The sequence below is a fragment of the Aquarana catesbeiana genome, linkage group LG02, assembly GCF_042186555.1.
Source record: "Aquarana catesbeiana isolate 2022-GZ linkage group LG02, ASM4218655v1, whole genome shotgun sequence".
Lineage (NCBI taxonomy): Eukaryota > Metazoa > Chordata > Amphibia > Anura > Ranidae > Aquarana > Aquarana catesbeiana.
In genome coordinates, this window is record NC_133325.1 from 357,674,936 (window position 1) to 357,701,438 (window position 26,503).

At 41.3% G+C, this 26,503-nt stretch overlaps 1 protein-coding gene across 2 annotated transcripts in view; it reads left to right on the plus strand.

Annotated features, from left to right (window-relative positions):
* Positions 1-26,503, plus strand: part of RABEP1 (rabaptin, RAB GTPase binding effector protein 1) — a 123,273-nt gene that overhangs the window by 20,270 nt on the left and 76,500 nt on the right. For both annotated transcript variants that reach the window (XM_073615019.1, XM_073615020.1), the window contains exon 2: positions 23,557-23,685. In XM_073615019.1, the coding sequence (XP_073471120.1) occupies positions 23,557-23,685 (129 nt within the window). The remainder of the gene's footprint in view (positions 1-23,556; positions 23,686-26,503) is intronic.

The following is a 26,503-nucleotide window of genomic DNA, read 5'->3' on the forward strand; positions in this document are numbered from 1 at the left end:
CAGCGCTGAAATCTGAAAATTGGTCTGGGCAGGAGGGGGGTTTAAGTGCCCCTTATAAGGTACACCTGTTCAATTGCTGGGCAACACAAATTGCTAATCAGCCAATCACATGGCAGCAATTAGGCATCTAGACGTGGTGAAGACGACTTGCTGAAGTTCAAACCGAGCATCAGAACGGGGAAGAAAGAGGATTTAAGTGATTTTGAATGTGGCATGGTTGTTGATGCCAGACGGGCTGGTCTGAGTATTTCAAAAACTGTTGATCTATTGGGATTTCCACGCACAACCATCTCTAGGGTTTACAGAGAGAGGCCTGAAAAGAGAAAATATTCAGTGAGCGGCACTTGTGTGGACGAAAATGCCTTGTTGATGTCAGAGGAAAATGGGCAGACTGGTTTGAGATGATAGAAAGGCGACAGTAACTCAACCACTCGTTGCAATCAAGGTATGCAGAATACCATCTCTGAATGCACAAAACATCGAACTTTGAAGCACATGAGCTACAGCAGCAGAAGACCACACCAGGTGTCACTCCTGTCAGCTAATGGTACAATTCATACAGGCACAACAAAATTGGACATTGGAAAAACTTTGCCTGGTCTAATGAGTTTCAATTTTAGCTGCGACATTCAGATGGTAGGGTCAGAATTTGGTGAAACAACATGAAAGCATGAATCCATTCTGCCTTGTATCAATAGTTCAGGCTGGTGGTATAATGGTGTGGGGGATATTTTCTTGGGCCCCTTAGTACCATTTGAGCAATGATTAAACACCACGGCCTACCTGAGTATTGTTGCTGACCATGTCCATCCTTTTATGACTACAGTGTATACATCTTCTGATGGCTCCTTCCAGCAGGGTAATGCACTATGTCACAAAGCTCAAATCCTCTCACCACTGGTTTCTTGAACATGACAATGATCACATCATGGATGTGCAGCCAACAAATCTACAGCAACTACTTGATGCTATCATGTCAGTATGGACCAAAATCTCTGAGGAAGGTTTCCAACACCGGTTCTGAAGGCAGAAGGGGATCCAATCTGGTACTAGCAAGGTGTATCTAATAAAGTGGCCTGTGAGTGTACATAGTCCAAGCAGGAGAATATATATATATATATATATATATATATATATATATATATATATATATATATATATATATTATAATACTTTAAAAAAAAAAAAAAAAAAGGTCTAAAATTCTTTCAAATGTAACTCCAGTCACATTTTTAGTTTTTAGCGGAAAAGGGGAACCGTTAGGTTAGAACCTGTTAGGTTTTTTAATTGCAGCCCTGTTGGGGAGATCTCCTCTCACCTTCTATCCCATTGACAACACTGCTGCTGAGAAAGAAGTGAGTGTAATGCCCCGTACACACGATCGCACATTCCGACAACTAAATCCTGGATTTTTTCTAACGGATGTTGGCTCAAACTTGTCTTGCATACACACTGTCACACAAATCTTGTCTGAAATTCCGAACGTCAAGAACACGGTGACGTACAACATGTATGACAAGCCGAGAAAAATGAAGTTCAATAGTCAGTGTGTCTCTTCTGCTTGATTCCGAGCATGCGTGGAACTTTGTGCGTCGGAATTGTGCACACACGATCAGAATTTACACAAACGGATCTCAAATTTTGTGTGACGGAAATTCCGATGGAAAATGTCCGATGGAGCCTACACACGGTCGGAATTTCCGACAACAAGCTCCCATCAAACATTTTCCGTCCGAAAATCCGACCGTGTGTACAGAGCATAAGTCTTCAGTAGGGACACAGCAATAAAAAGCTGATAGAATTCCAGTCTTCCTTTACACAACATTTTTTAGTTACTGTATTGGTGTTTAGATTTTTCCCAATCTCCTGTCCTAGCTGGAATTCCACTTTAAGCATTTCCAGATTTTCTGCTTCTCACCTATGATTAATGTTGGGCATCATTTTGCCACCTATGAGCCATCTAAAATTCCCAGGAAGTCAAGGTGACCTATTTGTGGCATGTGTTGTACGACAAGCAATTATTTAGGAAGCCACTGATAATATGTTTAGGTGTGGGATATATAATAGTATTCTTGGACAGGCTGAACATGTCTGAATCTGCATCTCCTTAAGCCAGCATATTTTGGTAATGGTGACGATTATGACATAAATATGACTTATGCAATCCTTTACCCAGTAATGACAGTGTTCCACATGTGTTTACTTATCTCCTGTACATCTCGGCTTTGGTATAATATGTACCCATGTACTGTGATCTAATAAAATTAATTATAGTAAAAAGTTTGACTATTATCTAGACTGTTTGTTGGTATATTGCACATAGTTCATGGTGCCTCGATGCTTTGTACTTTTCATGAATAATATCATTACAGTGTAGCACTGTAAAGGCTCATGCACATGGGTGGTTAGGCCCACACAGTTTAAAAAAGTGGAAGTTTTTGGGTGCCTGGGAGGCACAGGTGCAGCAAACAACCTGCTGACAGCAGCCTGTCAAAATCAGTGACGGGCTGCAATAGGTGCTGTCTGTACATGGATTCATACTCTTCTAAGGGGTACAGTAAGGGGGAAAAAGTATTTGACCCCCTGCTGATTTTGTACGTTTGCCCACTGACAAAGAAGTGATCAGTCTATAATTTTAATGGTAGGGTTTATTTTAACAGTGAGAGACATAATATCAAACATCCAGAAAAACACATTTCAAAAAAGTTAGAAATTGATTTGCATTTTAATGAGTGAAATAAGTATTTGATCCCTTATCAATCAGCAAGTTTTCTAACTTCCAGGTGTCTTTTATACAGATAACAAGCTGAGATTGTGAGCACTCCTAATCTCAGCTTGTTACCTGTATAAAAGACACCTGTCCACAAAAGCAATCAATCAGGTTCCAATCTCTCCACCATGGCCAAGACCAAAGAGCTTTCTAAAAATGTCAGGGACAAGATTGTAGACCTACACAAGGCTGGCATAGGCTACAAGACCATCGCCAAGCAACTTGGTGAGAGGGTGACAACAGTTGGTGCGATTATTCGCAAATGGAAGAACAAAATAACTGTCAATCTCCCTTGTTCCGGGGCTCTATGCAAGGTCTCACCTCCGGGGAGTTTCAATGATCATGAGAACGGTGAGGAATCAGCCCAGAACCACATGGGAGAATCTTGTCAATGATCTCAAGGCAGCTGGGACCATAGTCACCAAGAAAACAATTGGTAACACACTACGCCATGAAGGACTGAAATTCTGCAGTGCCCGCAAGGTCCCCCTGCTCAAGAAAGCACATGTACAGGCCCATCTGAAGTTTGCTAATGGACATTTGAATGATTCAGAGGAGAACTGGGTGAAAGTGTTGTGGTCAAAATGTGGTAAGCTGTTAGCTAGGTCGGTGAAGGAAATTAAAGCAGCCTCATATATCTCACAGATAACATTACCAGACGATACGAAGGCCACCATCCCGAAACAAATTGCAAAGGGCCTCGAAGCCTTCTACTCTGACCTATACAATCTTCCCACCCCCCCCTCTAGCTTAGCGGACATTGACAAATATGTATCGGAAGCCCATATCCCCTCACTGTCTGAAGAAACTAGGGACCTGTTAGATGAACCAATCACATTGGAAGAACTACAAATCGCAGTAAAATCCATGAAAATAGGTAAAGCACCAGGGCCGGACGGTTATACAATCCAGTATTACAAGACTTTTCTCACGGTTCTAGGCCCAAGACTTGTGACATTCTTTAACACACTAGGAGTAAAATCTAGATTCCCCACTGAAACTCTCAAAGCTCATATCTCTTTAATCCACAAGGAGGGGAAAGACCCATGCTCATGTGGGAGCTACCGCCCCATATCTCTTTTAAACGTTGACCTTAAAATATTCTCTAAAATTATAGCAACTAGGTTAGCAGCTCATCTCAACTCCCTGATCCACCTAGATCAGGTGGGGTTCATCCCATCTAGAGAAGCTAGGGATAATACCATTAAGGTCCTAAACCTTGTCCATGTAGCAAAGACTAAGAAAATCCCCAGCATTTTTGTTAGTACAGACGCGGAGAAGGCATTCGACAGGGTGCATTGGAACTATATGTTTTCGGTGCTCCGTCATGTCGGCCTAGGAGACAGAATGCTGAAATGGATTGGCAGCATTTATTCGACCCCATCGGCACAAGTGAAGGTCAATGGTATACTTTCAAATCCCTTTCCCATCAGGAATGGCACAAGACAGGGGTGCCCTCTGTCCCCCCTGCTGTTCGCCCTTTCCCTTGAACCCTTCCTTTGTAAGATTAGATCACACCCGGACATAACAGGTCTCCAAGTGGGTAATACGCACTGCAAAATTTCAGCATACGCTGATGACCTTCTGTTCTCCCTAACGAACCCTAAAATCTCCCTTCCTAATCTAATGCGTGAGTTCAAATCATATGGGGAAATCTCGAACCTAAAAATAAACTTCACTAAGTCTGAGGCAATGGGCGTGTCGGTCCCCCATAACATTCTAACGAAGCTCCAATCAAACTTTAAATTTAAGTGGTCCTCATCAGCTCTTAAGTACTTGGGCACATTTATCCCCCCAGATGTGACACAGACGTTTGACCTAAACTTCCCCCCACCGTTGATAAAGACCCGGACATTATTAGACAGATGGCACACAGGCTTCCACTCCTGGTTTGGGAGATGCAATCTACTTAAAATGAGTATCCTACCAAAATTTTTATACCTGATTCAAGCTCTACCGATTCATATCCCGCCCTCCTTCTTCAGGCAGACCCATGCACTTTTCACCAGATTCATTTGGGCACACAAAAGACCACGATTACGCCGCTCACAGCTGACCCTACCCAAGCACTGTGGGGGACTGGCAATGCCGGACATTCGTTTATGCTACGTGGCCTCGCACCTAGGGCGCATACTCGATTGGAGGAGAAATAGTTCTTCCAAACTGTGGATACAATTGGAACAATCACAGTCGAGTGTGCCTCTGGGGGGGGCGTTGTGGTGTTTTGGCGACCTTCCAAGTTCCCTGAAAACTCACCCTCTTATAGGTACCACCCTGAGAAATAGCCACCAAACAACCGTACACGCAACTCTTACTTCCAAGATATCTCCCCTACTCCCCATCTTGGGCAATCCCAAATTCGAACCGGGCATGGAAGCGGCGGAATTCACGCCTCTTAGAGAGAATGGAAGGGACTGTGCAATTAAGTTTATCTGTGGGGGGAAGTGGCCAACTTTAGAAGATCTAGTCAACCCAACAGGTCCATACCGCCTAACCTTCTGGAAGGCTTTACAATTACACCACTTCCTCCACTCACTTCCAGAACCACACAATTTCGCTCGAGAACTAACGCCGTTTGAGGCACTCTGCTCTGAGGTATCCCCATTGGCCCACATCTTATCACAAACGTACCTATTACTGAATACACCAAAGACGCAACCTCACTTGACTTGCTTAACCAGTTGGGAAAAAGATCTACACCGAACCTTCTCTCCCTCACAGAGGGCCCGGATCATTTCCCTCTCCCTCAAATCCTCGCTCTGCACCAAAATACAAGAATCCAACTTTAAATTGCTCACTAGGTGGTATATGACACCTTCTAGACTAAGAAAATGTTACCCGAACTCCTCCGGTCTATGCTGGCGTTGTGAAGAGGGGGAGGGAACTTTGATCCATATCTTTTGGACCTGCTCCAAGATACAGACCTTCTGGGGCGAAGTTAGGCGAATTACACAAAAATTTACTGAGTACGAAGTACCAGAAGACCCCGCATTCTTCCTCTTCCACCTCACCCCGGTACCCATTAAGACATATAAAAAGTCACTTGTTCGACATCTTCTTAATGCAGCGAAAGGTTGCATTCCCATCTTTTGGAAGCAGACCCTCCCTCCACCTGTAAAACTCTGGCTCCAGAGAGTGGAGGAAATTAAGCAGATGGAGGACTTGATACTGACAGCGCAACATAAGCAAGAGACGTTTAAGCAGACCTGGGACATTTGGAACATGTTTATATTTTCTGATGAAGGTCAACAACTTTTGACCTGACTCTCCCGACTGTGACCTCTCGACCGGAAATAGTGAGAGTTCCCATCCGCCGCCGTGTCTCCCCCCCCCCCCCCCTCTCTTCTCCCCTCCTACCTCTTTTGCACCTTCCCCCCTCCCTTTTTTACCCCCCCCCCCCCACACATCTTTTTCTCCTCATATCTCCCTTTCTCTCTTCTTCTAATTGCCTCCTCCTACATCTTTTCTCTACCCTATAAGTACTTTTCTTTCCCTCCCTCTTTTTAATGGAAAGTGAAAAGTTAGGTGGGGACCACCATTATTAGAAACTTCTGATACGAACTGAGGATTGCCATAGAATATACCTTAATGGTAGATAATGCATATATATGTGATCTTTATATCCGCAAGTCTATACTGTTCTATACTATATACCTCTCCTCTACGAATTACAAATGTACCATGGTTTTTCCTCAAATGTAACAGTCTGTATTGGTGGGCTCCCCGCCCGTGTTTGGAGTGTAATAAACTTTATATTTGAAAAAAAAAAAAGAAAGTGTTGTGGTCAGATGAGAACAAAATCAAGCTCTTTGGCATCAACTCAAATCTGCGTGTTTGGAGGAGGAGGAATGCTGCTGATGACCCAAGAGCACCATCCCCCCCGCCACCATCAAACATGGAGGTGGAAACATTATGCTTTGGGGGTGTTTTTCTGCTAAGGCGACAGGACAACTTCACCGCATCAAAGGTATGATGGACAAGGCCATGTACAGTCAAATCTTGGGTGAGAACCTCCTTCCCCCAGCCAGGGCATTGAAAATGGGTCGTGGATGGGTTTTCCAGCATGACAATGACCCAAAACCCACGGCCAAGGCAACAAAGTAGTGGCAAGAAGAAGCACATTAAGGTCCTGGAGGGGCCTAGCTAGTCTCCAGACCTTAATCCTATAGATAATATGTGGAGGGAACTGAAGGTTCAAGTTAGCAAACATCAGCCTCAAAACCTTAAAGTTGTTGTAAACTCCAAAAAAAAAAAATCTAAGACAAAGGCATAATTAGCTAGTATACCTCGCATACTAGCTCATTATGAAATACTTTCCTTAGATCAAAGCTGTTGCAGCGGTCCCCACACAACACTGTGACTGGCGACACGTCTCCTGGAGTTATTTCTGGGTTCGCAGGCTCCGGCGCTGTGAGTGACCGAAGCCGCGATGATGTCACTCCCGCTCATGCGCACGAGCGGGCTGTTTCTTTGATGATGTCGGCATATGAGAATACAGTGAATATTGCCTAAACTGTGCAAGTTTAGGAGATATTTACGATACCTACAGGTAAGCCTTATTATAGGGTTTACAACCACTTTGCAGATCCTCTCCAAGTCATTAAAGACAAAATCCCTCCTGAGATGTGTGCAAACTTGGTGGCCAACTACAAGAATTGTCGGCAATCACAGAGGTCAAACAAGGGTTTTGCCACCAAGTACTAAGTCATGTTTTGTGAAGGGGTCAAATACTTCACTCATTAAATAAAACCCCTTCCCGCTGACCATACGCACATATGCAGTCTCTGCTTTAAGGGGTTATACCAGGATGATGCATGCAGCTGCATGCATCATCCCGGTACTGTTTTTTTTAGAGCGAGCGGTCGGCACTTCAGGGATAACAACTGATGCGGCTAAAAGTAGGTTGGCTGTTATACCGGAGGAGCGGGAGGGTTTGTCCCGCTGCCTTCCGCCTCTCGTCCCACCGGGAGATCTGAGCCACGATCCGGCACTTCTGCCAGCTAGAGTGAGACTGGAAGGAAGCCGGAAACGGCTACCTTCCAGTCTCCTTTGTGTAAACACAGAAGTTCACAACGTCCCTTCCGGTTTAGTCGACTGCCAATGGCGCTGGTTTTTGAAACATGTTTAATTTCTAGGTCCGTCTAACTTTTGGGGAAGAAAAGTCAGCTGGAGCCCACACACGATCGAATTGTCCGACGGACTCTGGTCCGCCGGACCAAGTATGCTGTAAAGTCCGGCCGTGTGTACGCGGCATCACTGTAAGTCTAGCCTGGTAACTTGTATTTTATTTTTTTAAAGCGCTGCCTATGGAGATTTTTAGCTACCGCAGTTTGTCGCCATTCCACGAGTGTGCGCAATTTCAAAGCATGACATGTTAGGTATCCATTTACTCGGCGTAACATCATCTTTCACATTCTACAAAAAATTGGGCTGACTTTACTGTTTAGTATTTTTTTTTAATTCATGAAAATGTCTTTTTTTTTCCTAAAAAAAAATTGTGTTTGAAAGACCGCTGCGCAAATACAGTGTGACATAAAATATTGCAACAATCGCCACTTTATTCTTGAGATTCTCTGCTAAAAAAAATATGTATAATGTTTGGGGGTTCTAAGTAACTTTCTAGCAAAAAATACAGATTTTAACTTGTAATCAACAAATGTCAAATAGGCTTAGGCATAAAATCTTATTTTATTCATATAGAGAACATGAAAGAAAGAATGAAAAGAGAAAAAAAAGTAAGCAATACAGACATTGGTAAGGTACACCAACAATAATTCTCAGTTACAGAGGAACAAATGCATATTCAGGTTACATAAGAATAAAATGAGAACATGTTTATAAGGCATGTCAGGAGTCCAGCTGTTAGAGCTACACCTAAAACCATTACAGGTTAAAGTATTACAGTCACCATCCTTTCAAAGAAGGAAATCATAAGTGTCCTATACATAGTACGTCAGTAAAGGTTGTATTGGAAAAACTGTCCTTCTGAAGAATATGTTGTAGGGATCACAATCTGAATCGGTAACAATGGGTAAGTCAAACTCAAGGTACATTTGCTCCATGGATTCCTAAGGGTGTATATAGACATAGAGGAAAAGGAATAGAGGTAGAAAAGAGAGGGCAGAAAGATTAGGAACAAGAAGCACTCAGGCCTGGTCATGAGATGATGTCATCCAGGCTATTCTCAGCCCAGGAGATAAACTCAGAGGAGTTATTTCACTCATTAAAATGCAAATCAATTTGTAACTTTTTTCAAATGCGCTTTTCTGGATTTTTTTTGTTCTGTTTCTCACTGTTAAAATAAACCTATCATTAAAAATTATAGACTGAACATTTCTTTGCCAGTGGGCAAACGTACAAAATCAGCAGGGGATCATATACTTTTTTTTCTCCTCACTGTATTTGCATAGAGGGCAGAAAGTCCATGTTCAGGGTATATACACACACGAGCCACTTTATTAGGCACACCTTGCTGGTACTGAGTTGGACCCGTTTTTTGCCTTCAGAACTGCCTTAACCTCTTAATGACCGAGGCTCTTTCTGAGATTTGTTGTTTACAAGTTAAAAACTGTTTTTTTTTTCCTCCATAGGCGACGGTTAAAAAATTCTACAGGTTGCATGTTTTGAGTTACTGAGGAGGTCTAGGGCTAGAATTATTGTTCTCGCTCTACCGATTGCGGCGATACCTCACACATGTGGTTTGAACACCGTTATCATATGTGGGCGCTGCTCACGTATGCAATTGCTTCTGCACGCGAGCTCGGCAGGACGGGGCGCATTAAAAAAAAAAAAAATGTTTTTATTTTACTTTTTTTATTTTTACATTGTTCTTTTTAAAAAAAAAAAAAATGTGTCACTATTATTCCTATTACAAGGAATGTAAACATCCCTAATAGAAAAAAAAGCATGGCAGGACCTCTTAAATATGAGATGTGGGGTCAAAAAGACCTCACATCTCATATTTACACTAAAACGCAATAAAAAAATAAAATTGTCATTAAAAAAAAGTCTCTTTAACCACTTGCTGCCCGCCCACCGTCATATGACGGTGCAGCTGTTATCCTGGGCCACCGTCATATGACTTGACGGCCTTCAAGGCCTCCCAGGGGGCACGCGGGCCCGCCGTGTCACTCGGGTCCCGGTGTGCGTGCCCGGCGGCCGCTATGTCCGCCGGGCACCCGTGATTGCCCGGTAACTGAGCAGGACCGTGGATGTGTGTGTATACACACACATCCACGTCCTGTCAGAAGAGAGGAGACCGATGGTGTGTTCCCAGTACAGAGGAACACCGATCAGTCTCCTTCCTCCCCTTGTGAGTCCCCTCCCCCTACAGTTAGAATCACTCGCCAGGAACATAATTAACACCTACAGCGCCCCCTCCTGGTTAACCCATTCATTGCCAGTCACATTTATACAGTAATCAATGCATTTTTATAGCACTGTATAAATGTGAATGGTCCCAAAAATGTGTCAAAAGGGTCCGCCGCAATATCGCAGTCACGATAAAAATCGCAGATCGCCGCCATTACTAGTAAAATAAATAAATAAAAATGTTATAAATCTATCCCCTTTTTTTGTAGACGCTATAACTTTTGCACAAACCAATTTAATATACGCTTATTGTGATTTTTTTTTTTTTTTTTTTTTTACCAAAAATATGTAGAAGAATACGTATCGGCCTAAACTGAGAAAAAAATTTGTTTTAAAAAAAAAAATATTTGGATATTTATTATAGCAAAAAGTAAAAAAAAATTATGTTTTTTTTCAAACTTGTCACTCTTGTTTTGTTTATAGCGCAAGTAATAAAAACCGCAGGGGTGATCACATACCACCAAAAGAAAGCTCTATTAGTGGGGAAAAAATGATAAAAATTTCATTTGGGTACAGTGTTGCATGACCGCGCAATTGTTATTCAAAGTGCGACAGCGTTGAAAGCTGAAAATTGGCTTGGGCAGGAAGGGGGTGAAAATGCCCTGTATGGAAGTTGTTAAAGACCAGCCTCGTTTTGAGATTTTGGTGTTTACATGTTTAAAACAGTTTTTTTTGCTAGAAAATTACATAGAACCCACCAAAATTATATATTGTTTTTTTTTTTCTAACACCCTAGAGAATAAAATGGCAGTCATCACAATCATTTTTTTCACACCGTATTTGCGCAGCGGTCTTACAAGCGCAATTTTTTTTAATAGTGTGAAAGATAATGTTACGCCGAGTAAATTGATACCCAACATGTCACACTTCAAAATTGCGCCCGCTCGTGGAATGGCGTCAAACTTTTACCCTCAAAAATCTCCATAGGCGACGTTTAAAAAATTCTACAGGTTGCATGTTTTGCATTACAGAGGAGGTCTAGGGCTAGAATTATTGCTCTCACTCTACTGATCGCGGCGATACCTCACATGTGTGGTTTGACCACCATTTTCATATGCGGGTGCTACTCACGTATGCGTTCGCTTCTGCGCACGAGCTCGTCGGGACGGGGCGTTTCAATTATTTTTTTTTTTTTTTCTTATTTATTGATTTTATTTTTACACAGTTTTTTTTTTTTTTTTTTTTTAAGTTTGGGTTACTTTTATTCCTATTACAAGAATGTAAACATCCCTAATAGTAATAGAAAAGCATGACAGGTCCTCTTAAATATGAGAGCTGTGGTCAAAAAGACCTCAGATCTCATATTTTGACTTAAATGCAATTAAAAAAAAAAAAAAAATGTCATTAGAAAAAATGACATTGAAAAAATGTGCCTTTAAGAGGTATGGGCGGAAGTGACGTTATAACGTCGCTTCCGCCCTGCAGTGTCATGGAGGCTGGTGGGGGCCATCTTCCCCTCACTCGTCTCTATGTCAGCCCAGGAGACAGACACGATCGCCTCCGCTGCTGCCGACTGCTCTGGTAAGCGGCGGAGGTCACCGGATCGTGGTGGGAGGGGGGGCCCCTCTCCCGCCACGGATAAAAGGGATTTTTACGGCAAATCTTTTATCTTTTAATCTTATACGGCAGACCACTTTTATCTTGTAGCCGGCCGAACACGGGGATACTGGGGTTATGGCAGCAAGCTGCTGCCATAACAATGATATTCGCCCCGAAAAAAGGGACGTATATGTACATGCGGCGGTCGGCAAGTGGTTAAGAGCTATGGGCCGGAAGTGATGTTTTACAATGGTATGGAGATGGGTGAGGGGTCATCTTCCCCTCACTCGTCTCCATACCAATCCAGGAAGAGGCCCCGATTGCCTCCGCCACTACCCGCTGGTCCGGTAAGCGGCGGAGGGCACTGGAGCGCGAGGGGGGGGCCCTCTCCCGCCGCCGATAAAAGTGATCTCACGGCGAATTCACCACAGAGACCATTTTTATCTGTAACCAGACCGCTCACTCAAGAAGAGGATACGGGGGTTTTGGTAGCTAGCTGCAGCCATAACAACGATATCCCTCTTCAAAGTGCGGACGTATATTGGCGTGAGCCGGTCTGAAAGTGGTTAATTCTTCATAGCATAGATTCAACAAGGTGTTGGAAACATTCCTCAGAGATTTTGATTCATATTGACATTATAGCATCACGCAGTTGCTGCAGATTTGTCGGCTGTACATCCATCATGCAAATCTCCCATTCCACCACATCCCAAAGGTACTCTATTGGATTGAGATCTGGTGACTGTGGAGACCATTGGAGTACAGTGATCATTGTCATGTTCAAGAAACCAGTGGTGAGATGATTTGATCTTTGTGATATAGTGCATTATCCTGCTGTTAGGAGCCATCAGAAGATGGGTATACTGAGTCATAAAGAGATGGACATGGTCAGCAATAATACTCGGGTAGGCTGTGGTGTTTAAACATTGCTCAAATGGTACTAAGGGGTCCCAAAGTGTACCAATAAAATAACCCCCACACCATTACACCACCATCACCAGACTGAACTATTGATACAAGGCAGGAAGAATTCATGCTTTCATGTTTATGCCAAATTCTAACCCTTCCATCTGAATGTTGCAGCTGAAATTGAGACTCATCAGACCAGGCAATGTTTTTCCAACCTTCTATTCAATTTTTGGTAGGCCTATGCCAATTGTAGCCTCAGTTTCCTGTTCTTAGCTGACAGGAGTGACACCCGGTGTGGTCTTCTGCTGCTGTAGCCCATCTGCTTCATAGTTCGATGTGTTGCATGATGAGAGATGGTATTCTGCATACCTTGGTTTTTTGGTTACTGTTACGTTTCTATCTTCTCAAACCAGTCTGCCTATTCTCATCTGACATCAACAAGGTATGTTCGTCCACACAAATTCTCTTTTTCAGAACGTTCTCTGTAAACCCTAGAGATGGTTGTGTGTGAAAATCCCAGTAGATCAGCAGTTGTTTAAATACTTAGACCAGCCCATCTGGCACCAACAACCATGCTACGTTCAAAGTCACTTAAATCTCCTTTCTTCCCCTTTCTGATACTCTGAACTTCAGCAAGTCATCTTCACCACGTCTAGATGCCTAAATGCATTGAGTTGCTGTCATGTGATTGGCTGATTAGCAATTTGTGTTACCAAGCAATTGAACAGGTGTACCTAATAAAGAGGCCGGTGTGCTGTGCTGAAGATGACTTTACCATGTAACAATAGGCTCACATATTATGGATGCAGTTTGTATTGTAATGGCTGATCAATTCCCCTGTGCCCATGCATTTATCTACCTTGCTTGTCCCTATTCGTCAAAGGGACAGGCAACTTCTTGTCACAAAGCATCCAATGTTTGTATTGCCATCTGCTCTGTGTCCCATCACAAACATGGGAGTGCTAATAATGGAAAAAGATCTTCCAGATGCATGGTGCTGCACAGTGTGTCTGTGAATACTCTGCCCAGTTGTCTCTACTTCAGATCTAATTACTGTGTAGCAGTCAGCTGGATCAGTGCTAGATTGAGAGACATTAGGATGGAGGGAAATGTTGTTTCTTCACAGGAAATGTCAGTTCTCACAATACAGATGGAGGTCATGCATTAACTTGTGTAGTGTCATGCCGCATGCCATATTTAAACACAAACTACTGAAACTGGAAAATAAAAACTTACTCTATTATAGGCTGTGTGTGTACAGGCCAACAAATGACACCAGGAAACTATATGATCAACATATGCATGCAGGTGAAAAACGCAAAGTGCAGGTATAAAGGTTTACAATGCCTTCAAGATGTGGGTTATGGACAGTTTTATGGTAAAGAAACAGACTTGTCCTCTTTTGGGAGTTGTCATTGTGCCGAGGATGCTCATATATGCTGAAGTATCTCTTCTGTTTGTTGTATACAGTCCTGCTAGGTAATGGGTTCAAAATGCAATTTTTGCAGCTGGCATTTTCTTCCCTACAAAACCCTGGGTTCTGGGGGGGGGGGGTCCTCAGCATCCTCACTTCCAGTGCATGGATGCTGGTCCTGCATTGTTCATGATGTCAGAGTGTGACCGACAGACGGCGCTCCAAAGAAAGGTGGCTTAAATAAAATGTTCATTTTTTAAAATATTTTTTGTTGAGAATCCTTTACTGGCAATGACTACCTGAAGTCTGGAACCCATGGACATTACCAAAGACTGGGTTTCCTCTCTTATGCTTTGCCAGGCTCTAACTGCAGCTGTCTTCAGTTGTTCTTTTGTTTGTGGGTCTTTCTGCCTTTTTAGTTTTGCCTTCAGCAAATGAAATGCCTGCTCAATTGGATTGAGATCAGGTGATTGACTCGGCCATTGCAGAATATTCAACATAAAAACTAGGTAGGGGGCTTTGACCCAATTACTTAGGGTCTATTCTGACATTATTTGTTAACCCGAAAAGTCCTCTTGGACATGGGAACCTGCGCAACTGAATAGCAATCCACAAACCAATATGGAGGGGACCCCTACAGGTCACCTCGCAAAACAAAAGTTGCACAGGGAAAACCAACCACGGGATTTGAAACTAGAAAAAAATCCTTTATTGAAAAATGTCACCATTTTAGTAAAAAATATATAAAAGGCCAACCAGCCAATTCATCCAAGCACCAATAGTTAAAAACACGGTGGACAACTTTGTCACACGCGTACAACACAACAGGGCACCACACTCGCATACACGAATAATGCTGATGAACCTCTTGTGGTAAATTCCTAGTTCCGGACCTGGGGACAAGGCAGGGGGTCTGGGGTCCAAGACAACGCATGCCTAAAATAGGGTAAATGCATCGTAAGTGCGCCTCTGACTCCACTCAATTATCCTCAGGATCATCCACTGTCCCCTTATCAGATCTGAGGAAATAGGGAGAAACACTAGATGGGTGACACTGGGTAGGGAAGACCCTATATTGAACCTCCCATCCAAGGAGAGCTGTAGCACAGTGTATATGTGTGTATAATAAAAAATAAATAAATTATAATATATTTATATATATATATATATATATATATATATATATATATATATATATATATATATATATATATATATATATATAGATCTCTATAGATATAGAGATATAGATATATATATTTATATATTTATTTATTTATTTATTTTTTCTAACACACTGACCAGAGCTGTACTACTCCTGGGAAATGATCAGGATTTTTTTTTTCTTTTACACATTATGATTGCTTATACAGTATCTCACAAAAGTGAGTACACCCCTCACATTTTTGTAAATATTTTATTATATCTTGTGACAAAACTGAAAAAAATGACACTTTGCTGCAATGTAAAGTAGTGAGTGTACAGCTTATATAACATTGTAAATTTGCTGCCCCCTCAAAATAACTCAACACACAGCCATTAATGTCTAAACTGCTGGCAACAAAAGTGAGTACATCCCTAAGTGAAAATGTCCGAATTAGGCCCAATTAGCCATTCCCCACCCCCCTGTGTCATGTGACTCGTTAGTGTTACACAGGTCTCAGGTGTGAATGGGTAGCAGGTATGTTAAATTTGGGGTTATCGCTCTCACTCTCTCATACTGGTCACTGGAAGTTCAACATGGCACCTCATGGCAAAGAACTCTGAGGATCAAAAAAAAAAGAATTGTTGCTCTACATAAAGATGGCCTAGGCTATAAGAAGATTGCCAAGACCCTGAAACTGAGCTGCAGCACAGTGGCCAAGACCATACAGCAGTTTAACAGCACAGGTTCCACTCAGAACAGGCCTCGGCATGGTCAACCAAAGAAGTTGAGTGCACGTGCTCAGCGTCATATCCAGAGGTTGTCTTTGGGAAATAGACGTATGAGTGCTGCCAGCATTGCTGCAGAGGTTGAAGGGGTGGGGTCAGCATGTCAGTGCTCAGACCATAGGCCGCACACTGCATCGAATTGGTCTGCATGGCTGCCATCACACAAGAAAGCCCACAAACAGTTTGCTGAAGACAAGCAGACTAAGGACCTGGATTACTGTAACCATGTCCTGTGGTCTGATGAGCCCAAGATTAACTTATTTGGTTCAGATGGTGTCAAGCGTGTGTGGCGACAACCAGATGAGGAGTACAAAGACAAGTGTGTCTTGCCTACAGTCAAGCATGGTGGTGGGAGTGTCATGGTCTGGGGCTGCATGCTGGCACTGGGGAGTAAGTTAATTGAGGGAACCATGAATGTCAACATGTACTGTGACATACTGAACCAGAGCATGAACCCTTCCCTTCTGAGACTGGGCCACAGGGCAGTATTCCAACAGAACGACCCCAAACACACCTCCAAGACGACCACTGCCTTGCTAAAGCAGCTGAGGGTAAAGGTGATGGACTGGCCAAGCACGTCTCAGACCTAAACCCTATTGAGAGAAGGGGCATCCTCAAACGGAAGATGGAGGAGCGCAAGGTCTCTAACATCCACCAGCTCCGTGATGTTGTCATGGAGGAGTGGCAGAGGACTCCAGTGGCAACCTGTGAAGTTCTGGTGAACTCCATGCCCAAGGTGGTTAAGGCAGTGCTGGAAAATGTGGCCACACAAAATATTGACACTTTGGGCCCAATTTGGACATTTTCACTTAGGGGTGTACTCACTTTTGTTACCAGTGGTTTAGACATTAATGGCTGTGTGTTGAGTTATTTTGAGGGAACAGCAAATTTGTTGATATCCAAGCTTTACTCACTACTTTATATTGTAGCAAAAGTGTAATTTCTTCAGTGTTGTCACATGAAAAGATATAATAAATATATTAATAAAATATTTACAAAAATGTGAGGGGTGTACTCACTTTTATGAGCTACTATAACTATACATACACACCAGGTAAAATAAGTATTGAACACGTTACCATTTTTCTATGTAAATACAGTTGTGCTCATAAGTTTACATACCCTGGCAGAATGTTTAATTTCTTGGCCATTTTTCAGAGAATATGAATGATAACACAAAAACATTTTATTTCACTCACGGTTAGTGTTTGAAGTAATTTATTATCAATCAACTGTGTTTACTGTTTTTATATCACAATGACAACAGAAACTACCCAAATGACCCTGATCAAAAGTTTACATACCCTGGTGATTTTGGCCTGATAACATGCACACAAGTTGACACACAGGGGTTTGAATAGCTATTAAAGGTAACCATCCTCACCTGTGATCTGTTTGCTTGTAATTAGTGTGTGTGTATAAAAGGTCAGTGAGTTTCTGGACTCCTGACAGACCCTTGCATCTTTCATCCAGTGCTGCACTGACGTTTCTGGATTCTGAGTCATGGGGAAAGCAAAAGAATTGTCAAAGGATCTGCGGGAAAAGGTAGTTGAACTGTATAAAACTGGAAAGGGATATAAAAAGATGTCCAAGGAGTTGACAATGCCAATCAGCAGTGTTCAAACTCTAATCAAGAAGTGGAAAATGTGGGGATCTGTTGAAACCAAACCACAGTCAGGTAGACCAACTAAAATTTCACCTACAACTGCCAGGAAAATTGTTCGGGATGCAAAGAAAAACCCACATATAACTTCAGATGAAATACAGGACTCTCTGAAAACATGTGGTGTGGCTGTAATAAGGAGGCACTTGAAAAAAGATGGGCTGCATAGTTGAGTCGCCAGAAGAAAGCCACTACTACACAAATGCCACAAAGTATCCTGCTTACAATACGCCAAATGGCACAGAGACAAGCCTCAAACCTTCTGGCACAAAGTCATTTGGAGTGATGAGACCAAAATTGAGCTTTTTGGCCACAATCATAAATGCTGCATTTTAGAGCGGAGTCAACAAGTCCTATAATGAAAAGTACACCATTCCTACTGTGAAACACGGAGGTGGATCACTGATGTTTTGGGGATGTGTGAGCTACAAAGGCACAGGAAATTTGGTCAAAATTGATAGCAAGATGAATGCGGTATGTTATCAAAAAATACTGGAGGAACATTTGCATTCATCAGCCAGGAAGGTGCGCATGGGATGTACTTGGACGTTCCAACATGACAATGATCCAAAACACAAGGCCAAGTCGACCTGTCATTGACTACAGCAGAATAAAGTAAAGGTTCTGGAGTGGCCATCTCAGTCTCCTGACCTCAATATCTTTGAGCCCCTCTGGGGAGATCTCAAATGTACAGTTCATGCAAGACAGCCCAAGAATTTACAGGAACTGGAGGTTTTTTTGCCAAGAGGAATGGGCAGCTTTACCATCTGAGAAAATAAAAAGCCTCATCCACAAATACCACAAAAGACTTCAAGCTGTCATTGATGTTAAAGGGGGCAATACACGGTATTAAAGGGGTTTTCCTCATGGTTTTTCACCTTAATGCATACCAGCATTAGGAAAAGGATTTTCACCAAAGCCTGAGATGTACACAATCATTACTAAAGTCTTATATATAATATATAATATTTAATATATTTATATAGTATTGTATGTATTTGCTTAAAAAAAATAAAAAAAAATAATAAAATATAAAAATGAGCCCCGCAGGGAACTTAATTTCTTGCTGTACAGCAGATTTTGGGAATATATTTTAAAGATTTATATTGTAAAGCGCTGCGTAAACTGTTGGCGCTATATAAATCCTGTATAATAATCAAGAAGGTTCCTAATGCCTGTGATACCTCATCTGATCAATGCAGCCAAAACTCAGATACCAAGGCATTGGCAAGAAACAGCCCCACAATAAAGGATTGGCTAGCAAGGGTAGAGACATATAACATGGAATACTTGAGACACTGCGGAGAGGAGGGAATGATAAATGGATGGAAAGATTGAAAGTCGTTCAGAGAACAATGAGATATGTGGAGGTGGTAGGAGCATAAGTTCGGGTGAATAGGGAGAAATGGGGGAAAGGGAGAGAAAAATCAGACGGGATTGATGGGGAAGTGAGGGAAGAGGATGGGGAGGGATTGAGGAGTTGGGGGAGGGGGGGGGCGGCGACTCTTGGAGGGGTTATAAAATGTATACACGAAATGTAATCATGTTGGAATTTACGGAGTTCATCTTTTTGTATGTGGATATAATCAAAATCAATAATAAAAAAAGAAGGTTCTAATGGAGTAGGCATCATGTACACTGGACATTTTTAACATGGCTGTTAGGCCTCATAAAACGCCAGTTGCGATGGCTTTAGAATGAGTTTTGCAGCGTTTTTTAGCCTTTTATAGTTTTGCTTAAAAAAAAAAAAGCTAAACTCTGCAAAACTCATTCTACAGCCATCGCAACTGGCGTTTTATGAGGCCTAACAGCCATGTTAAAAATGTACAGTGTACATGAGGCCTCTATTCCATTAGAACCTTCCTTTTTTTTTTTTTTTTTTTAGCAAAACTATACTGCCACAAAAGCTTATGGCTCATAAACGCTGATGAATGCCAAATAGCCAAGTTTTTAATCGTTTTTCATCATTTTTAAGCTTTTATCAGAGTTGGATTATTTTTACAGCTGAAAAACTTTAAACTCACTAGTTCTGGGGTTTTTATTCCAGCCAGAAAACACCGCTTCTAAAAAAAAACTGATAGCCTATGTGTGCATGGACACATAGGATAACATGCTGGGGAGTTTACTGGCTGCAGAAAAAAAATGCCTGAAGCCCAAAACAGCAGCTATAAAAAACATTCAGTGTGTATGAGGCCTTAGGAGTGTCTGGTGTGTGTGTGTGTGTGTGTGTGTGTGTGTGTGTTTGTTTGTTTTTTTTTTTCTGTCCCTAAATACCCCTGCACATTAGCTTATGGTCCCTTTTCATATGGACGTCATCCGTTCAATTACATTTTTTTTTTTCAAATAAACAGATTTACACATCCGTGTTTAGTTTACGGCCTCATGCACACAATATACATATTACAGCTGTTTCATTCTGGACAATGAAATGAATGAACACCCAAGCGCTTGACGTGCCTTAATGCGTTACATGCACTTCCAAGCTTTCAGACGCTTTTTCTGCTAAATCACTGCTGCCAGGAGGAAAGGAGTTTAGGAGAGATGACAAAACGTCCAGTGTTAATGAGGCCATATTGTTATGAGTCAGAAAGTTAGGTGTAATGCCATTCACAGTGGCTTTGAAGCCAGTATAGGTGGAGAAAAGAGATTTGGCAGGTCAGGTGATGTTTGACAGCACTGATGAGTGAATATTTATGGGCACTCTTTCTATATCAAATCCTGTTTGTATATTACTTTTAAATTCACGTAAGTTTAGAGTGGACTATTGTAATAGGATTACTGGACGTTCCATCCTTCTAATCTGCAAATAAAAGTACAAAGGCTTTTAAGTGCCATCTCTTTTTATAACTATCTGGAAATGGGTTCCGGTGATCTTGAAATATAGCCCATTTCTAAATGATTAAAGCAGAGGTCCAAGTTAATTGGCTAGGAGGCCATAATTTGCCTGGATGGTTTATTCGATCAGGTGATATTTCACAAATGACTGGTTACGTTTCTCTTGTTCTGCAATCCTTGATTGTTGTAGATAGAGGAACAATACTTCCATGAAGTGTGTGAAACTTTATTCCTGTTCTCTGCACTGATAGCCAGGTTTGCAGAGCCATCCTCTTTCATACACAAGTCTCACAATTTATAAACGCTTAAATACAATTTTGCTGATTCATAAGACGACATATGCTTTACAGAAACAAAAGGTCTGTTACGATTTTGATCAGTAGTCAGCAATTGTAGAGGAAGGAAGTCATTGTCCTGTCTCCTGATTGCTGTGTCTAAAATATGACAAGGACAGAAGCTGAAACTACAGAGGATAGCAAAAAATTTCAAATCGCCCTAGATGCATGTACATGTAGACAGAAAATGTGGATCATGGGATTTGTTTGGCAAAAAACAGGTTTTTCAGCACTCTTTGTTTATTTGTCTAATATTATTGGGTTCTAAAAATTTCAACACATTTTCTGCATGATAGCATTATTGCCATTAGAATGTAATTGTTAGCGTTGTTAAAGTGATTGTAAAGGCTCGTGGTTTTTTCTGTTTTTTGTTTTTTTTTTGTTTGTTTTTTTTTTTTTTAATAACATGTTATACTTGCCTCTTCTGTGCAGTTGGTTTTGCACAGAGAAGTCCAGATCCTCCTCTTCTCGGGTCCCTCTTTGCCTCTTTGCTGCTTTTAGCCCCTCCATCCTTTGAGTGCCCCTCACCCAGCAGCTTGCTATAGGGAGCACCCAAGCCGAGTCAGAGCTCCGTGTATCTATTCAGACACAGAGCCTCAACCTGGCCCTGCCCCCTCTTTCCCCTGATTGGCTGGCTAACTGACTTTGACAGCCGTAGGAGCCAATGGCGCCGCTGCTCTGTCTCAGCCAATTAGGAGGAGTGTCCTGGATGGCTGAGGGGATCGTGGACATCGCTGGAGAGAGAGGGGGCTCAGGTAATTAGGGGGGTGCTGGGGGGTCTGCTACACACAGGTTTTTATTCTTAACCTCTTGCCGACCGCCGCCTTTACATTTATGTCGCCAGAATGGCACAGCTGCGCAAATGGGCGTACCTGTACGTCCCTTTGAATTTGCCGCTGTGCCATCGCGTGCGCGGAGGCGCACCCGCGATCGTCTCATGGAGAGGAAGAACAGGGGGATGCTAATGTAAGCAAACATCTTCCCATTCTGCCTAGTGACACTGTCACTGATCACAGCTCCCTATGATCGGGAGCAGGGATCAGTGATGTGTCACTCGTACCCACACCCCCTAACAATTAGAATCACTCCCTAGGATACACTTAACCCCCTTCCTAGCCAGCTAGTGGTTAACCCCTTCACTGCCAGTGTCATTTTTACAGTAATCAGTGCAATTTTATAGCACTGATCGCGGTAAAAATGACAATGGTCCCAAAAATGTGTCAGAATTGTCCGATGTGTCCGCCATAATGTCGCAGCCACGATAAAAATCGCAAATTGCTGCCATTACTAGTAAAAAAAAAATAATTAATAAAAATGCCAGAAAACTATCCCCTATTTTGTAGACGCTATAACTTTTGCGCAAACCAATCGATAAACGCTTATTGCGATTTTTTTTTTTTTTTTTTAACCAAAAATATGTAGAAGAAGAATACATATCGGCCTAAACTGAGGGGAAAAGATGTTTTTTTATATATTATTTGGGGATATTTATTATAGCTAAAAGTTAAAAAAAGCGTTTTTTTTTCAAAATTGTCGCTATTTTTTGTTTATAACACAAAAAATAAAAACCACAGAGGTGATCAAATACCTCCCAAAGAAAGCTCTATTTGTGGGGAAAAAAAAGGACATTGATTTTATTTGGGAGCCACGTCGCACGACCGCGCAATTGTCAGTTAAAGCGACGCAGTGCCGAATTGCAAAAAGTGCTCTGATCTTTGGCCAGCCAAAATGGTCCTGGGCTTAAGTGGTTAATGCATAGAATGCATTAAGATAAAAAAACCTGCCTTTACAACTCCTTTTAATGTATAGTTCATCTGAAGTTTATGGTTATTTATACGCTTATGGTTCAGATTAGAGTATATCTAAAGCCAATATTATTTATTTTTTAATTTTGAAAAGAGCAGGGGATTTTTTTCTATACTGTGTCTTGTAGCATTTAGGAAACGTACCTTTTTCTTGTCCTGTAGCCCCAACAAAATTTTTCCCATACAGATTTCTCCTGTATTTCTGGTAACAACTCATAATTTTTAGCTTTTTTACTCAAGTCTAGGTGATCAAGACAAAAAAAAAAAAAAAAGATTCTAACAGCTAACTACGAAAGCTATTAAAGAAATATAATGCATGCAGTAAAAGTTCTTTTGTATTTAAAAACTTGCATGCCAAAAACAAACTGGTTTTTAGAAGTTGACAACTGGCATACCACTTAAAATGGGATGAGCTTAAGCCTATAATATGCAACATCTGTGAGTATAGGCTTAAAGTTGCATTGACTTTCAGGAGTACAGACGGGAGAAAGTAACTTTTAGTTTTTGCTATAGTTCATTAATTATTCAGAATAATCTTTACAGGGTCAAAACTAAAGCCCGGCAAGCATGAAATGGATGTAATGGTGACTATTGGCAACAATGAGTGGCTGCTTATAAAAGCATAGACCATTAATGAAATCCTATTTGCAATATAATGTAATTGGAACTTGGCTAATGAAATCTAATTATCAAGTTTTTACAACGATAAAAAAAAAATGATTGCTGGGTTCTGACCCTAAACACACGAAGACTGTATTTCCTATTATCCTTACAATCAAGCCAAAGGGAATACATGCTGTGAAAAAGTTGTAAGAGTAAGGAAGGGACCTGGTAATACTCATTTTGAGTGCAGTTTTGGTGACACCTTCTTTTCTACATTCCTGACATGCCTTTTAGTTATGCTCCTCTCTTTTTTTTTGAGTATTTTTTGAGAATCAGTAGTTGTAGCAAAAATTAACCTTATTCTTTATTCCTCCTAACAGCTGCTCTTCAGAAAAGAATAGAAGAACTGGAGAAAATAAATGGAGAATTTCTTAGGACGAAGCAGCAACTGGAGCAAGAGTTTAATCAAAAGAGAGCTAAATTCAAAGAGTTATATTTGGCCAAGGAAGGTAAGGCTTACCTTACTGTGAAAAAAATGCTGTAAATTACAAATGTTTTCAGAAATAGAAGTGTTAATAGTTTATTTGTATCAATTAACAAAATGGAAAGCAATAAACAGAGGAGAAATCCAAATCAAAATAATATTTGGTGTGACCACCCTTTGTCTTCAAAACAGCATCAGATCTTCTAGGTACACTTGCACACAGTTTTTGAAAGTACTCAGCAGGTAGGTTGTTCCAAACATCTTGGAGAACTAACCACAGATCTTCTGTGGATGTAGGCTGCGTTAGATCCCTCTCTCTTTGTGTAATCCCAGACAGACACGATGATGTTGAGATCAGGGCTCTGTGGGGGCCAAACCATCACTTCCAGGACTCGTTACGCTCAAGAAAGTTCTTAATGACATCGGCTATATGTTTGGTGTCCTTGTCCAGCTGCAGAATACAATCACACGTCTCCCTGGTGGTATGGCATGATGAATAAGTATCTACCTGCATTTCTCAGCATTGAGGATACCATTGATCTTGAGCAAATCGCCAACTCCATTTTCAGAAATACAGCCCCAAACTTGCAAGGACCATGCTTCACTGTTGCCTGCAAAGATACTCATCATTATACTGTTCTCCAGCCCTTTGTGAACAAACTGCCTCCTGCTACAGCCAAATATTTCAGAATTTGATTAGTCAGTCCAGAACACATGCCATTTTTCTGCACCCCATTTCCTAGGTTTTCATGCATAGTTGAGTCACTTAGCCTTGTTTCCACAGTTGGGGTATAGCTTTTTTGCTGCGATTCTTCCATGAAGACCACTTCTGGCCAGACTCCTCAGAACAGTAGATGGGTGTACCTGGGTCCCACTGGTTTCCATCAGTTATGTGCTGACGGCACTGCTGAACATCTTCCAATGTCTGAGGGAAGCAAGCATGTCTTTCATCTGCTGCATTAGGTTTCCTTGACTGACCGTCTACGGTCCTCAAGGTTCCCAGTTTGTATGCTTTCTCAAAAAAGCTACAGTACATCTTGAAACCCCAGTCTGCTTTAAAATCTTTACCTGGGAGAGACCTTGCTGATTCAGTGTAACTACCTTGTGTCTTGTTGCTGTACTCAGTCTTGCCATGGTGTATGACCTGTGACATAAACGGTCTTCCACAATCTCACCTTAGCAGCAGAGTTTGGTTGTTCCTCACCCAATTTTAAGCCTCCTACACAGCTGTTTGTTTCAGTTAATGACTGCGTTTCAACCTACATATGAAATTGATAATCATTAGCACCTGCTTGGTATATTGGTTAATCATACAACTGACTCTAATCCTACAAAATCCCTGACTTTGTGCAAGTGTAAGAATTGATGCTGTTTTGAAGCCAAAGGGTAGTCCCGCCAAATATTTGATTTAGCTTTTTCTTCTGTTCTCTCACTTTGCATTTTGTAAATTGATAAAAAACTATTAAACTATATATTTTTGAAATCATTCTTACAAGCATTTTTTTTAATCATCCCCTAAAACTTTTGCACTCTACTGTATGTACAGTATCTGTTTTTAATATGCACTTCATAGGTTTCCCGTGGTTTTATTATTTGGCTTGATCATTTAAAGATTGTAATGTGTAACTTTGCTCAGCAGTAGAAAAGATCTTAGTGTAGGTAAAGCCAAAACTTTTTGGCTTTTTTCAACCACTTTATTTGCCATGGTGAACATTGTCTCAATTACAGAAAGTGAAGGTCCTAACCGGTTTTGGTTTTACATACATTTTAGGTGTACATACAATTGAGCCTGAGGTGATATTTGTTGTTCTAGTGCTGTTTGATTGCTCTTAGAGTTATCATGGAACTGGTCATAAAGGAATGCTTTTCTTTTTGAAGGGTTTTACACTGTATTTATTGCATGCAGGATAAGGGCCTATTGAGGGTGAGAGCTAATATAGATGTTGTTAAAAACTTTTTTTTAAATATTCATGTACTGTAATTATAGGGCTTGACAAATACCAGGCGCCAGGTCGCCATGGCGACTAGAAATTGCTTCCTGGCGCCTAGGCTTTTGTCATCTGTCCGCATCCGCTGCCGACTGCGCTATAGCCGAAATGGTCGTCCAGTTCTGGGAGGGTGTCTATTGATGTCCCCCAGTATCCAAATCCCCCTGTTGATGGCAGTATGACCCAATTGTCTCGGAATTCTGTGTCCCCCGAATAAACTTCAATAAATGGATTGTACTGTTAAGTACAAAATTCCTACTTTATTGCATTCCTATTGACTTGCATGGGGAAAGAATAATTTCTAACATGAACAAGATTTCATCAAAACAAGCCCATAGGACAAGGGTGTTAGCTCTTTAGTCAAATAATGAGCACAAATAGTAACATACAGATAATAAGGATGTTGGTTCTGTGGGTTAGGACAGTTTGCCAGTATTATGTAGTCTATGAATTAATGTCATCTTTAAAATGACACATCTGTGGGATAGAACTGCTTTTATTTTCCTGATTATTGAAAATGGTATGTTAATTATCTTAATTTTAAAGAAAATAATGTATTTGTTTTTTTCCTTAGTTTTTATGTATTTTGGTATTTAACATGCTGTTTTCTCGCTTGACCCAATATTTATTAATGGCTTTTGATTATAAACCAAGCCACATCACACAGTGAACAATTGACCTGTGTGGTGCCATAAAAATATTCATTGCATTTATTGGCACCTCAAAGACAGGTTGATGGTCAAACCTTTTGAAATTATAGGTATCAAACTGTTCAGTAATGTTAACTCTGCCTGCTGTTTTCTGTTCTTGACAATTTATGTTTTGGTGGTTGCTTGTCAACTTGCTTTGATGTGT